This window comes from Caenorhabditis elegans, chromosome V, assembly GCF_000002985.6.
Source record: "Caenorhabditis elegans chromosome V".
NCBI classification, from domain to species: domain Eukaryota; kingdom Metazoa; phylum Nematoda; class Chromadorea; order Rhabditida; family Rhabditidae; genus Caenorhabditis; species Caenorhabditis elegans.
The window spans coordinates 11411041-11425715 of record NC_003283.11 but is presented as its reverse complement, the minus strand read 5'-3'; the positions used below and the strand labels follow the sequence as shown (position 1 = coordinate 11425715).

Here is a 14675-nt window from a genome sequence, read left to right as displayed (position 1 = left end):
CATAAAATTATTCCAGAACCAAAAAAACATTATTAAAGACCGATCCATAAAATATTAATTTTGTTTTGTCTCTATAACTTCTAAATTTTGCAAATGCATTATTATGATTGTTAAAAAAATTATTTCAGACACAAATTGCGGAGCTTTGTTTGAAAACTAATTTGGGAGAATTCAGATCTTTGTAATTTTAAATATGTTTTCTTGTTCTTATTACCAATATAAATTTCAAACAACACGGAAGACGTTTAGTGTCAAAGTATACTTCTTGTAAATAAGAAGTACAAACAACAAGGTCCAAATGTTCTGAGACCTCTTGATCTACTCAAGATTAACATCCATTTTTATTGTTTTTGTGTCAGCCGCGATATGTTGTGAAATTAGGTTCACAAAAAATCATCGAAGTTGTTTTAAAAATAATTTTTATCAAATAGTTTAAGTTCAACTTCAAAATAAAGAAAACAGTAACGAACATCACATTGCTCACCTCACCACGCAAGCTAGAACAGTGCTCAAAAGCCCTACTGTCATTGAAAAAAAACCAAAAGTTTTATTTGATGTCTTTGAAAACTTAAAAATTTAAATGTTGATTGTATTTTATTAATTCACAATAATTTAGAAATTGATGATTTCTTGTTTCTGCAATTCAATCAAACTAGACCAACGTGTTCAAAACAATCATTGTAAAAGGCTCTTGCAGCTTCTCCTTATCCTGAATTCCCACATCATGCTATAGAATTGTAGTACCCATTTTTTCTAGGATCTATGCTTTGTGTTCTCATTCAGACGTTCCTTCATTCAAGATTCTAAAGTCAGTCAGCATACATAATAACTGCATTTTTTGGTACGTTTTTTGGTCATTTCGTTCAAAATTAGCTTGGTCCCTTTTAGCACCTATGTATACATATTTCTGACAAAAAAAAATGCAAGATGAGTTCTCATTTACTCTCTAGCCTTCCTAAATTTGTTAATTTTCAATTTTCTAATTTTCCCACGCGGACCTCCCGTGAAAGCACATTTCTTGTTTCATCCATAAATACATTATTTCGATAAATTGAATGAGACAGAGTGAGTTTCTTGTTTTTTTTTTCGAAACGGACTGATGTAAGATATTTTATTTTTTGCAGTGTTAAATTGGATTTCTATATTATTTCTTGTCATTGCAATCGTTTTTCTTTGCTTTATAGTCGATATCTTCGAATATTTATGGATTTTCTATCAGAGAAGAAAAGCAGTGAAAGAAATGGCCGAATTCGAAACAATGATGGAAAAGATTGCAGGTAATAAATTCACCGATGTTTTCGGTACATTTAAAGTTAAACTTTGGTCGGACCTACACGGACGATGTTTGCACAATGAACTTCCACAATATTCTATGAATTTATTGTGAGCGTGTTTGATGTCATTCATCCATTTTTCCAATAGTTTTCTCACAATCAGCTAGATCTTAGAATCATATTCTATAGTTTCTGTATTGCTGATGATACATTTTATTTAGCTTATATATAGCTTGCTATATTCTCGAAAATCATGCCATATTATCTCGAAATTTGGCGGAATCCTCTTGCCCTAATTTAGTCCAAAAATGTTTACATGGCAAAACTTGGTTCAGCCTGCGACCATGTATAAGCTAACTTTAACTTTGTAAGTTTGATCCAACTCTTCACAATATTTGACACAAGATTTTTGTAGGACGTTTTAGTTTTGGGTAAGACGTTGGCAATAGTTGGATCAAACTTGGGCTAATAGTGAGCTTGAGCGTGGTCTGAACAAAGTCTTGCCGAGCAAATGCCCCAAGTTAGTTAATTTCGTAACCAAGTGCCTTTTGTCAAACTTGGGCAAGAAGTATTTCGGTAAGTTAAATGAAACAAACAAAAAGTGCATGAATTTCAGGCGGTAGTTTTGTTGGAATGCCATTGTCACCAAATGAGCAAGTACTGAGAGCCGTCTGTTATTGGTTAGTGTCAGTCATTTCTTCGTATTCACATTTTACTAAATTTTCAGTGATAAAGCAGCCTTTGCACATCATCGCCTCCGGCGTGTTGATCCTTTGATGCCTATTCGATTTTCAACTGGAAATGATATCGAAAATGGATTGAGAGAAGAAGTATCAGAAGGTGGGATGCATGAGTATCCTTAAAATAAACTTTATTCAAGGAAATCCATTTACTCTTTTTCTCTTTGAATAAGCAGTCAACATGCTGGCCCTATTTTTTTCAGAGACTGACGACTTCTGATGAATAAGAAACGTGTTTTTGCTTTTGCTCTGCTTCTACCAAACGCTCCAGGCTTCTCTTTGTTTTTTTTTACATTTTTGTTCTGTTGGTTTGCTCTTCTTCAAATAGAAACTCTTTGGTACCAACAAACTAATCCGTTGTTCGGACGCCTTCTACTACTGTCGGGGTTTTTCTTTTTTGTCAGCTAGATGAGACAGAGAAAGTAATGACACTGACGGAGTATGTCAATCATTGAAAAACTAGTCGTCGACGCCAAAAAGCTCCATTCACAACTTTTTTTTGTGGTTTTGTGTCTTCGACCTAAAAAGTTCTGCAAGCCTTCTACGATCAGCATTCTAGATTAGCTTATGCATACAAGTGTACGTATGTTCCTGAGCTTGACGTCGAGATGCGTTTTCTATTCTGGTTCTTGGTTGTGCAAAGTTTTTGGTTATTTGGCAGCGTTGAGTGCAACTTTTCATTGTTCTTTTTGTTAGACCGGCACTAAACTCTTTTTATTTCATTTCTCATTCCAATGGCATTTTTTCGAGTTTCCTAGTTTTTACACTTTGAGTACATTCAGGTACGTGATCAAAAATTGAGAGTTGCCAATTATTTTTTAACTTTTTTAAACTTTTGCAACAACAAATTATTTTTTTTAATGAGATTTAATCTGATTTAACGTTCACACTGTGTTGCCACGCGCGTTTTTTCTATGAGTTCAAAATATTATGGAACTTCAAAGTTTTCCAACTCTTAAAACTTTTATGCTGTGTATGCTGTAATGTTTTCTTAATTATGAAAACTAAACTCCAAATTAATTGTGCTCGTTTTTGAAACTTCAAAGGCCCCATGAGCAACAACTTTTCGAATGAGTTCCAGGAAATTCGAACTTTTAAAAGTTGACAAGACTATATTCTAAAAAAATTAAGTTAACCGACTTTTTAAAATAAGTAATTCCGCAAAAATTCTGAAGCTGTATTTTCAATTGCATGCTTGGAAAAATAGGTGTGGTCACTTTAAAATTGGCTAAAATTTTCTCGAAGATAAATGGTCATAGATCTGAAGATCTCAAAGTACATACATTCTTAAAAATCTGAAAGAGTGTTAAACATTTTTTGGCAGAAAGTAAATTAATTTTTGAATATGAGAACATTTTAGCCTAGAATAGATTTATCCTCCTATATGGCCAAAGAAAAATGTCCATTTCCCATATTTGATTTTTGCTCCATATTGATGTTCAAGCGGTCATTCTAGGTACACCAGTGTTTGTAGAACCCCGCCTTCTTTAATATTCATTTGATGAGGGAGGTGCTGAGGTTGAAAATGAGCTAGTGACTGATTGAAATCGAAAAATGCATTTTTGATTACTCAATTCAAAAAATTTTAAAATAAATGTTTTGATTGAAAAGGTGGGCGGCGTCGGTGACCGATGGGACTCCGCGAAAAAGCCGTCTCATTTTTAGGATACCAATCGTCGAAAAGTGTGTGCAACAAGTGAATACAGCTCTTTGCCTAATTTGAGCAAGAAGGACCACGACTCTTGCTCGTTTCACCCCCACACACCCCGTTTTCTCACAAAAAGAGGAAAAAGGACTTCAAAACAATTTTGAGAAGGCGTGTGTCCTCATAGTAGTAGAGAGTATAGTTTAATAGGTTCGTCTCGAAACAACAAACTGACCTGTTGCCTCTCTCTCTATCCGATTTTCCAACTTCCTCATCGCTTTTACAAAATTTTCTGTTCTTTCTGCTCCGACCTCAGGCCACCCTGCATCTGCACGTCTTACATTTCTTGTTACGCTACCATATGCTCAAAGCTTAAGAATTGTTTTTTTTGTTTTTCACGAATAATGTCAGGTAAATGTAAAAGCCTAGAATCGCAAATTGGAAACAGAAAAGAAAATTCCGAAATAGTGACTGAAGACAATTGACGAAAATTAGTTGAATGCAAATTTATTCTCTCATAATAGCTCTCGAACCCTTTTTTGTTTTTTCTTGCCTTAACCATTATTAACCCTTTTTCTTCAATTTGTCATTCGCCACGTCAAAGTGTTCGTTTGTGATCTTTTTCAGCTGGTAGATGCAGCCAGCTGTTCCGTCGATGTTTGCGCCCATAACTTCGTGTACCCTCTTTTTCTTCTTTTGCAATCCTCAAAAATCTTTATCCGTTTGAAATATGATATACGATATGACCGGAAAATTCAGGGGCAACTCAAAATTCTGAAATATGAAACAAAGGATAGAGATCGAAAAGAGTTAGAATAAAACACAATTAGCTACTGAAGAAACAAATGGCAACTGCAATTTGTCACTCTCTTGTCCTGTTCAGAAATCTGTGCTCAATGTAGTTTATCTTTTTCCTGCTAACTCCTTGATTCTATCTCATCTTTCATCTCTTATCTAAAGTCTCATATACCTCCTCCTTTTCAGTTTTTCATCCGTTTGTCGGTCCGTTGGCTGACAGATCAGGTGAACAAACTCATGTACGACAAGTTGTTTTATTTCGCATCTTGTGTGAAATTTATCCGTTATCTCTCACTTATCCCTAATTATGTTTGATCTTATTTTCAAAATTTGATACACAAGACAGAGAATGCCTTTATATTTCAGTGAAACGTCCATAGAATATACTTTGCAAGTACTGTAGCACTTTAGTTAAAATTGCACAGTTTATGACATTTTTGTGGGCCAATTTGTTTTATTAATTTCTTAAATTCTGGTTTGCATATTTACTGCATTTGCTCTACTTCTAGGTTTTTGACTTTGCATTTTGACAGGTTCAACATTTTTTAACTTGAAAATGCTTCATCAATTTAAATTTCCATAAAACATTATTGGATCTAATCAGTTACGTAAGAGTTATGTTCATGTTCAAAGATTTCATGATTCAGATTATGCCATTGAAATTATAATCATAATTTGAATTGACCTAACAGATACCTGTTTGATTAATTTCTGTTCTCGCCCATATTGAAAACTATAGCACCAAGTGTAACATTCATTCATGGTAGATTGTTTTGGATAAACCATATTGTTATATTCTGCCCAAGCTAAGAAAGACATTAATATCAATACGTGATTTCTACCCAACTCATCCACTTCTAAAAAATTCCAGACAATACATATATGTGATGTCTCATCCGTTTTGATCTTTTCAACAATTCCAAATTCCTCCTACATTCCACTTTCATCACACATTCCATTTTTAGCGAATCGAGCACTTACCTTGCTCTTCTTCCACCTACGAGCAGAAGAGGGTCCCATCATCTCTCTTCCAAAGGTTCTTATGAACATTGAAGCACGGTCCATCGAGCACAACGACCCTTAGTTGAAGAGAAAAAAAGAGAAGGAAGGCGAGAGAAGAGGCACAACATACCTGTCAGAACTCTATACCCAAAACGAATATTTTCAGCCAGTAGTGGTCAGTTCATTTCAGTTCACTTTATAATCTTTATTCAATTCACCTACGAGTGCCTTTTTTATTGTTATTTGTTGTTGTGAGTATATTGTGTATATAAGGGGAGAGAGCGGGACAAATTATACGAAAATTCGGTTGGAGAAGTGGTTCATGGACCACCTAAAATAGGAAAAAGCAAAAATTGAAAAGGAAAGAAAACAACAAAAAAATTAAAAGAAAATTCAAGCGGCTCACCCTCCCCATTTACTCCTCCCATTTTCAGTGCTCTCTTTCCCTCCGACTCATTCAAAAAATTTTCCAGTGACCATTCATTGTTTTCAGAGACAACCCCACTTTTTGGTCCACACAACACACATTTACTTTTACTACAGGATGCTTATTATTATTCAAAGCTTGCTATTGGCTACAACAGGTAAGGATTTTGTAACAAAACTGCAGGCTTCAAAGCTTGATGCCTGGTGACCATCATACTACAAAGAATAGTGTTTGAAGAGTTCCGGATTGTTAGTCATCATCACTCATCAGATGTTAATTTACAACAAACAAATATCTTTCTTCTTTTTTCTTGAGGACCTAGAGACCCTCTTGCAACAACAAAATGTAGTCGAAGTAGTACTAAAAGTGGTGGTACTCCTCACCATTTCTTTTTTCATTTCCTGAAAAGTGTAGTTAGAGTGGGAAGAGGGGTCAAACGATGCTAATCTTAGTGACAGGAAAATGATGAATTTTCAATTGAACTAAAAGCCCAAAACCTTTTTTCTCCTATCCGTATTTGGTTGATTAGAGTGAAATGAACAAGAGCAAGAAACAGTCGTAAAACCAGCCATCAGTTTGATTCAAGATGACAACGAAAAAGATTCTTTTAGCATCACTATGCATTGCCGACACTCCTGTACCAACACAGATTCGACTTGTACATGATCTACTTGACAACTACGATAAAAAGGCAAAGCCAATGTGGGATAACTCCAAGCCAATTAATGTGTCGTTTTCGATGGATCTCTATCAAATTTTAGAGCTCAATGAACCACAACAATATATTTTGCTCAATGCTTGGATTATTGAGGTGGGACTGAAATTTTAAAATTGAATTGGGAGAATATGGCACGAGCAGGCACGACATTTGGAGTGTGGGTTGTGAGACAGTTTTGATCAAATTCTGTTTTATCAGCCTTGGATAATTTCAGTGTTTTTCTGAAATTGTTTTGCTATTTCTTGAGAGTATTGCTTAAATATCTAAAGTTGAACGTCAGTTCATTCAAGCTTTCAAATATTGATATTTTAAATGTTGAACTTTACATTTTTTTAAATTTAATTTTCTTCAATTTGTTGCAATTTCCAACCTTTTAAATACACTTAATGCTGTGTGAGATATAGCCTTTATTTGGCATTTGATCAGGATTTTTTGACCTTCCGAGTAACTATTTCGAAAATAGCTGGTGGGTGTTTTCAATGAAACAAATTCGACTTAATGTCATTTGGAAAACCCTATGGTTAGCTGATGTCTACTTCAAATCTAAACAACGGATATGACGCTTGCTCGTTGAAAAACCAACGGAAAACGAGCGGAAATCCTTAGGTGTTCACCACCTTTTTTTTCGGATGATAGAGCATTACCCAAGCATGTAGAAGTTTGCTGAGAATTGTGCAAAGGATAAGAAAAAATACGTTGGAAGCACAAGAAGACTAAAATCTTTCACATTTTTTAGCGATGGTTCGACGAGTTTCTCTATTGGAATCCGGACGATTACGAAAATATAACGGAGCTTCGCTTGCCGTACGACTCTATTTGGTTACCAGACACCACACTTTACAATTCATTGGTAATGAAAGACGACGATACAAGGAGACTATTGAACTCAAAACTTACAACTGACACACATCGAAGAGCTGCATTGATCGAACTTCTATATCCGACAATTTATAAGTTCTCATGTCTACTCGACCTCCGGTTCTTCCCATTTGATGTACAAGTACGTTTTTTTTTCGTACAATTAGGTTGTAAACGTTGACAGCTAAACTCATTAGTTTTCGTTTTTGAGACCAAAATAAAGAATGTTCTTGTTTTTAGGTCTGCACAATGACCTTCTCATCTTGGACATATGACCAAAAAGGTATAGATTATTTCCCATACTCGGATAAAATTGGAACATCAAACTACTTGGAAAACGAAGGATGGTACATTTTACAAACAAAAAGTGAGCATTTAAATGACTAAATCATTAATGAGGTTTTCAAAATATTTTTCTTCGTTTTCAGTTAAAAGACAGGAAGTGAAATACGCATGTTGTCCAAATAACTACACGTTACTGCAGTTGACGCTATATCTTCGGAGAAAACCGTTGTTCTATTTAGTCAATCTTATTATTCCAACATCGATTATTACTCTAATTGCTATTGTAGGATTCTTCACGTAAGTTTTAACAAATTTCAAAAAATTAATTATTTAAAGAGCCATGTTTTCATATTTTCAGAACATCATCTGCATCAGGAATGCGTGAAGAGAAAGTATCATTGGGTATCACGACCCTTCTTTCCATGTCCATTTTGATGTTAATGGTCTCCGATCAAATGCCTACAACATCTACATTTATTCCTCTAATTGGATGGTTCATTCTAGCAATGATAATAGTGATTTCCCTAGGAACCGTTGTCTCATCCGTAATAATTGCCATTCAAAAACGAGGAAGTCTTGGCGAGCGAATGTCCAAAAGAGCACTAAAGTACGTGAATGCTTCCTAAGTTTTTTTTTGTTGAGTTGCTACATAATGTTTTGTTTTCTATTTTAAGATTTGCCAAAGTTCTTGCATGGTTCACATGCACATCGTTGCCTCCACACGTTGAGAAAGAGCACATGATGGAAGCTTTTGATGCGCCGACGCCATTGGTAGAAGTTCGTCCACTGCAACTTGCAAGTGTTAAAGAATCAGTTCGGAATAAATGGGTCAGTGGAGCACGACGAGCAACACAACGAGGTAACAGTGGTTTAGCTCTTATTTCTGACAAGAGCACGGATCCACTTATTCATTTATCACCAACAGCGCATCAACCAGGTAGGCTTTAGTATCTTATATCATATCATGTTTTAAATGTATTCCAGATGAATCAATTTCACCTTCAGCTCCACCGGTTCCATCATCATCTCCTCTTCCTCCTCCATTAACACCTGGACCAGCTGATGATGTTGTATCGGTGGCGTCAGAATTATCGTCAAAATTCTTGACGAGCAGAATGCGCCCCAAGTCACAAAAGGACAACACATTTGCCGCAATGCAGAGTAAGTCTTATTTTAAGAATCAATATTGTACTACGGAGCCCTAACGGAGCTTGAAATAAAAACGGCACTGAGTGAAATGCCAAGTTCAAATAGCACGGGTCTTAGGGAATAACTCAAAATTTTAATCCTCGTTCCGTCCAAATGTTGCTAAACTTTAGCGAAGCCACTTTTTATTTTGAGAGTTCAAAAAACGTAATTGTAGGGGCTGGATTGAGTCGAAGCTCAATGAGACAAGGTAGGTCGTGTTGTACGGTTAAAAACTTCTTCTATCACTATGTTTGATAACGGGTTTGATCTCGTTTCAATATTTCAGTTAATTTATTTAATCGGCTTTTATTTGAATATTAGCTTTGCATCCAACTTCTGCGTTTTCAATGTTTATAATTTTGTAATCAATATATCGATAGCTGAAAGTGGAATATTTTGAAAAGTGATACATTTCATTTTGTTACCAATTAAATGACATTTCATTATGCAATGTTAAACTAATAGGAAACTCAAAATCACATGTTATCTGGAAATTCGTATTGTTTACACTACTAACAATTTAACTAGATAAAATCAATAATATCAAGTATCAAGTAAATTGTGTTTTACTCATATGGTTGTAATTTTTTTAGTTATGTTAATTTTTTATTAATTCCAATCATAGAGAGTTGAACATAGCAATGTGTAATCTACTAGAACAATCCAACCAACTAGAACGGGTTCGACAAACTGGTACATAGGGTCAATTATTGGCTCAACATGGTTGAGAAACACTGATTTCTAGGAAGCGTTGGGTCGGCACAGGGTAGCATTTTGTCAAACCTCCATCGTTCTAGCAATTCTATAAAAAACACTAGAAAATAGTTCTAAACTATTGAAACTACTGGAGAAATTTTTCACAGTTTAATTTTGAAGCTTGCGGGGTTGTACAGGTGTAACAGAAGTATCGTAAGACATATCTAGTAATATATATATATATACATATGTGACCATATCATTGTTGATTCTTGATACTTCATATCCACCTAAAGCCGTTTAACTAAATTTCAGGCTCAATAAAAGCAAATCGACAGCTAGCAGTTGCCGAATTCGAATGGTTTGCCACAGTTGTGGAGAGAACGTGCTTTGTCATATTTGTAGTTGCTTTCCTAATAATCACATTTGGAATCAACTTCATTGGTTTCATTCACTGGCATCAAGCTGGTGTTGAATATGGAGGATGAACATTCTCATTTTCATCATTTTCCAAAAACTCTTTCCTCTCTCGGTTGCTATTCTATCCCCCACACACATGACGCGGTTTCTGATACTCTTTTTTTTTTCGTTTTTCTTATTCCATTTTCTACTTTTTTTAGTTTTGCTTTTTAATAATCAATTCACATTTTGCTTTCATATTGTTTTCTATTTCTGTCTGTACTATAGATTTAATCACTTTCTTCTGTTCCCAATTTTTCGCTTAAGCTTCAATTTCATTTCTCTTCCTTTTCCTATCTTGACCTTCTTGACCAACAATCCTAATTCTTTACGAATAAATTATTTTTTTGGCTATTACAACATCTCATTATTTCCACTTCTCCCAGTGTTATTTTCACTGTACTCTATACCTTTACCCTAATAGTATTTCCATTTTCTTTGTTTTGTCCCTAACCAAATTTTACAGGTTATATGCCAGAATGACGTTAAAGATTCGGACAATCATTATTTTATTTTGCGTGATTTCTGTCACAACAACGTCACAGTCACTCAATGCAACCTTAAAGACATTCGGTGAGTATTCCCAGACTCTTTCAATAATTTACGAAACGTTCCAGACCCCCGACTGTTAAACTCGACGGCTGATCGAGATATAGCAATGAAAAATGTGCCATTAGTACGATTAACGAGACATTTATTGTCACCAGAGAGATATGATGTGCGTGTCAGGCCGATTCTTGATCACAAGAAATCTCTGAAAGTGCATATCAGTATATCACTCTATCAGATCATTGAAGTGGTGAGTTCATCAACATTTTCAATTAACAAAAAATTCAAAAGAAAAATTCTAATATTTTATTTTATATTTCAGGATGAGCCGTCTCAAAATATTAAATTAAATGTTTGGATGATTCAAAAATGGAGAGATGAATATCTTGATTGGAATCCCAATGAATATGGAATGATCAATTCAACAATTATTCCATTCCATCATCTCTGGATTCCGGACACTTATCTTTATAACAGTGTGAAAATGAGTCGAGATGAAACTGAAAGATATATGAACATTCAAGCAACTTCAAATTATTGGAAAGGAGAAAAGGGAGCTGAACTTTCATTTCTCTATCCGGCAATTTACACGATTACTTGTCGATTAAATATTCGATTTTTCCCGTACGATCGACAAAACTGCACACTGACAATATCGAGCTGGACAAATTCAAAATCTGCTCTTGACTACTATGCAGACACCGAAGTGAGCATGCAATCATTCATTCCAAATGAAGAATGGCAGGTGAAGTCATTCAAAATTCATAGACATGAGGTAAAAATTGTTCTCTTGTATTTCTTAAGACCACCAAATCCATCAATTTCAGTACAAATACGCGTGTTGTGCCGAGCCATGGGTGATCCTTCAAGCCTCATTGGTTATTCAACGAAAACCTCTTTACTACCTAGTAAATCTTATTATTCCAACATCAATCATTACTTTAGTAGCTATCACTGGATTCTTCACTCCGGCTTCTACAGATGATGACAGAACTGAAAAGATCAATTTGGGAATCACTACACTTTTGGCAATGTCTATCTTGATGTTAATGGTGTCTGATCAAATGCCAACTACTAGTGAATTCGTACCACTTATTGCTTGGTTCTACCTCTCAATAATCATAATCATCTCAATTGGTACTTTCCTTACAAGTGTTGTACTTTCTGTACAAGGACGTCGGCAATATGGAAGAAATCCTCCACAATTCATTCGTTATATCTTCTTCGTTCTCCTTCCTCAAGTCCTATTGCTCAATGTACCTCCACCACTTCAAACTCTTTGGGGAGAACTTGATGATGATCCATTGAATGTTCGAAGAAGGAAAAAGTCACATTATTTATCAAGAAATGTGAATAATGGATCAACTAAAATGGCATCTCCAATGTAAGTTTCATTTGATAACTTTACAATCTTTGAAAAACAAAATAATTTCAGGTCCACATTGCGAGTGCCACAGTCGGCTGGAAGTGTTTCTGAAAAGCGGCAATCCTTCCAAATGATTGATGTAACATCTCCAAATTCTCCAAATACAGCCAGGTCACGTGCACCATCTCTTGCTCCATCAACTGCCAAAGCTACAATGTGGGAGGGAACAATGTCAGCACTTGCTGGTAAGCTATAAATGATTGAGGCAATGACCTTAAAGTTAACTTTTCAGGAACAAATACTCAATTACGAAGAACTTCCAATGTATTCAATAAGGAAGTGGACGAGATGCGAAGAAAACGGCAGTGCTCCCTCGAATGGGAGTTTTTGGCAACTGTATTGGATCGGTTAGTGTTCGGCTAAAACAAATTTATATGCTTACACTTGAAATAATTTTCAAATCAAATTTTCTCAAACTGTCCAAAAATTAATAGTAAAGAAAAATTGTTTCAGGTTCCTGTTGATAGTTTTCGTAGGAGCAGTCGTCATCGTGACAGCTGGCCTCATTCTCGTTGGCAGAATGGCACAATACAGTTATGACCACCCGGATGACCGATTCTTTAATGTCTAAAACTTATCTCTTTTTTCCTAATTTTATCCGCATTTCCCCCAATATTTTCACATTTTTTTCTCTCTCACCCTCATTTCTGTTTTCCATTCAATAACTATGCGATGTGTACCGGTACTTTGCTTGCTATCTGGTTATTTTTTTCAATTTTCCACAGAATTCTATGGCTTTGATTCTTGTTCTCAATTTTTAATGAAAATTTTTATTTCGACGGAAAACATTATTGGTATTGAAAATGAGAAATACTCGTTGAGAAATTTATTAATTAAATTATTAGAAAACATAATTATCAAATTGATTTAAACTATTTAAACTATTCATCGTCTAATTTCAATTTGGTTGGAGGCTGAAGGAATGCGAAACATGCCACGTCATCCTTAAACCCGTCACAATATTTCTGAGACGCAACGACGAATGAAAATTCGCATGGTGAACAGATTACGTTAAAATGTCCGCCGAATTCCTTGTTCGCAGCTTTTTGAATCTCTCTTTTGGAACTTTTTGCATCCCTTCTGATGTTCTGAAAACTTCCGTATTGTTAGTTCAGCCTGTGCAACAAAATATGAACACATTGCAGCCGACATATCACTGTTTCATGAGAGTTTGAACACATATCTCAACTCACCTCTTTTATCAATTTTCTCAATTTTTCATCATTGCAGTTTTCTGTCTCCGCTCTCTTGTGCCTTATCGCTCTTGTCATGGGAGATGCGTGCAAAGAAGAGTCAATCTGCAAACAAACTTTTTTAACTGCTGCCAAAACGTCAAAACGTGTGGTCCTGTGGTGTAGTGGTTATCACGTCTGCTTCACACGCAGAAGGTCGCCGGTTCGAACCCGGCCAGGACCTACTTTTTAAATTTTCCAGCAAAATTTTGATATTTTAATTACCTCTGTCCTCGTTGCAGCTTCTTCCAACAACTTTACTGGACTTGAATTTTCAATTTGAATGGATATTTCGTCTCTCATGAGCATCAACATTCCTTCCATTTCTTTCATCATATGAGAGATTCTATGTAACCCATTTACTCTGTCAGATTCGATTGGGGGACTGAACCGAATTTCAGATTTTCTTGTTTTATTTGTGCTAATTTCCATTATTTCATTTTTCATCCTTTGAACTTCCTTCGCGTTCAATGTTGGCAAAAGCTTCATTGTTTTCTGAAAATAAAAAATAAACTTTGATTTTATAACAGAAAAACAACCTGATGATCAAAACTTGGAGTTGGCTGAAAAGTCGATGTTTCTTCATCGTCTTCATCAGCAAACAATTTATGTTGAGAAATTTCAAAAAGTCGCTGAAGTGCGGAACATTTTACAGTTTCAACCGATGCATTGCATGGAGCCCGTGGAGCTGGACAACTGGGTCCAACAAGTGGACATGGTTCTTCTATACATCCACAACAACACAACTCAGTTCTGACAGGAGCAGTTAGTACTGATGGGATAATGAAGACAATTAATAGAAGTAAAATCTGAAACTTTAATAATTATTTCAATCGGAAAGCAAGAAAACTCACCATTGTTTTTTTTTGTTCTTTTTGGGTATCTTCAGACAGGGATAAAACAACAATGAATCCGTTTGACCCCTTTTTCACTAATTATGTACACACATACAAGTATATCGCCGACCCACATTGAAACCAGTCTAACTTTCTTTTTTTCTAAAGATACGGGTAAAGTTAATTTATTTTCATGAGAAAAATAATCAACATATCCCTAAACTGGTTTTTTTTGTTTGTGGATGAAAAATAAAGTATTATGTAATTTTTGTTTAAAATTATTTTGTTCGTGTCGCGACCGGGTTGTATTTTTTGAATCGCTTCTTCTTCTGGATCCATTGACTGAAAAAAAAGAAAATTCAATTAAGATTAAAATTATTTTAATACAATTGGTACATTAGTTTTGCTCCCACTAAACCAAATTTCCCCGTACTATGTATTTCCCTGTAAACTTAAATTTTATTAGAAAAATGATGATGGCTGAAATTGTTCTAATCAGAAATTACCAGTTCTCATTTTTGTTCTATTTTTTGTATCTCTTA

The 14675-nt window shown here is 35.1% G+C and overlaps 4 protein-coding genes and 5 non-coding genes across 10 annotated transcripts; 5 read left to right on the top strand and 4 right to left on the bottom strand.

The window, feature by feature from the left end:
* The first annotated feature begins 1050 nt into the window (after positions 1-1050).
* T26H10.2 (FRG domain-containing protein) lies at positions 1051-2159 on the top strand. Its single transcript, NM_001136437.3, has 4 exons — positions 1051-1065; positions 1125-1277; positions 1891-1954; positions 2002-2159. The coding sequence occupies exons 2-4, from the start codon at positions 1241-1243 to the stop codon at positions 2135-2137; spliced, it is 237 nt and encodes a 78-aa protein (NP_001129909.2). The 5' UTR covers positions 1051-1065; positions 1125-1240; the 3' UTR covers positions 2138-2159.
* A 1851-nt stretch (positions 2160-4010) lies between these two features.
* On the top strand, positions 4011-10444 carry des-2. Of its 2 annotated transcripts, NM_001392616.1 has the most exons (11): positions 5454-5634; positions 5953-6043; positions 6498-6697; positions 7341-7604; positions 7703-7829; positions 7891-8044; positions 8106-8354; positions 8422-8684; positions 8732-8908; positions 9111-9143; positions 9947-10438. In NM_001392616.1, exons 2-11 carry the CDS (start codon positions 6004-6006, stop codon positions 10117-10119), a joined length of 1680 nt encoding a protein of 559 aa, NP_001380111.1. In that variant the 5' UTR covers positions 5454-5634; positions 5953-6003; the 3' UTR covers positions 10120-10438. The 2 variants fall into 2 exon arrangements, with proteins under 2 accessions (NP_001379140.1, NP_001380111.1); NM_001392615.1 differs by lacking the exon at positions 9111-9143 and having other exon boundaries at positions 4011-6043; positions 9947-10444.
* On the bottom strand, positions 8772-8921 carry K03B8.22. Its single transcript, NR_069523.1, has one exon. It is a non-coding gene; the product is annotated as an Unclassified non-coding RNA K03B8.22 (non-coding RNA).
* A 44-nt stretch (positions 10445-10488) lies between the features above and the next one.
* Positions 10489-10509, top strand: 21ur-14733. Its single transcript, NR_069522.1, has one exon.
* Positions 10510-10556: 47 nt separating this feature from the next.
* Positions 10557-12846, top strand: deg-3 (Acetylcholine receptor subunit alpha-type deg-3). The gene is given in 8 exon segments (NM_001392614.1): positions 10557-10663; positions 10708-10889; positions 10962-11414; positions 11467-12023; positions 12075-12250; positions 12298-12412; positions 12519-12806; positions 12826-12846. The coding sequence occupies 7 exon segments, from the start codon at positions 10570-10572 to the stop codon at positions 12634-12636; spliced, it is 1695 nt and encodes a 564-aa protein (NP_001379138.1). The 5' UTR covers positions 10557-10569; the 3' UTR covers positions 12637-12806; positions 12826-12846.
* On the bottom strand, positions 12822-14205 carry grl-3 (Ground-like domain-containing protein). Its single transcript, NM_073495.3, has 5 exons — positions 14152-14205; positions 13837-14106; positions 13523-13792; positions 13259-13363; positions 12822-13153 (listed from the first exon to the last, which is right to left on the bottom strand). Exons 1-5 carry the CDS (start codon positions 14152-14154, stop codon positions 12947-12949), a joined length of 855 nt encoding a protein of 284 aa, NP_505896.2. The 5' UTR covers positions 14155-14205; the 3' UTR covers positions 12822-12946.
* 21ur-12485 lies at positions 13148-13168 on the bottom strand. Its single transcript, NR_069521.1, has one exon.
* On the bottom strand, positions 13366-13503 carry K03B8.18. Its single transcript, NR_069520.1, has one exon. It is a non-coding gene; the product is annotated as an Unclassified non-coding RNA K03B8.18 (non-coding RNA).
* Positions 13409-13481, top strand: K03B8.t1. The gene has a single exon. It is a non-coding gene; the product is annotated as a tRNA-Val (tRNA).
* Positions 14206-14675: the final 470 nt, after the last annotated feature.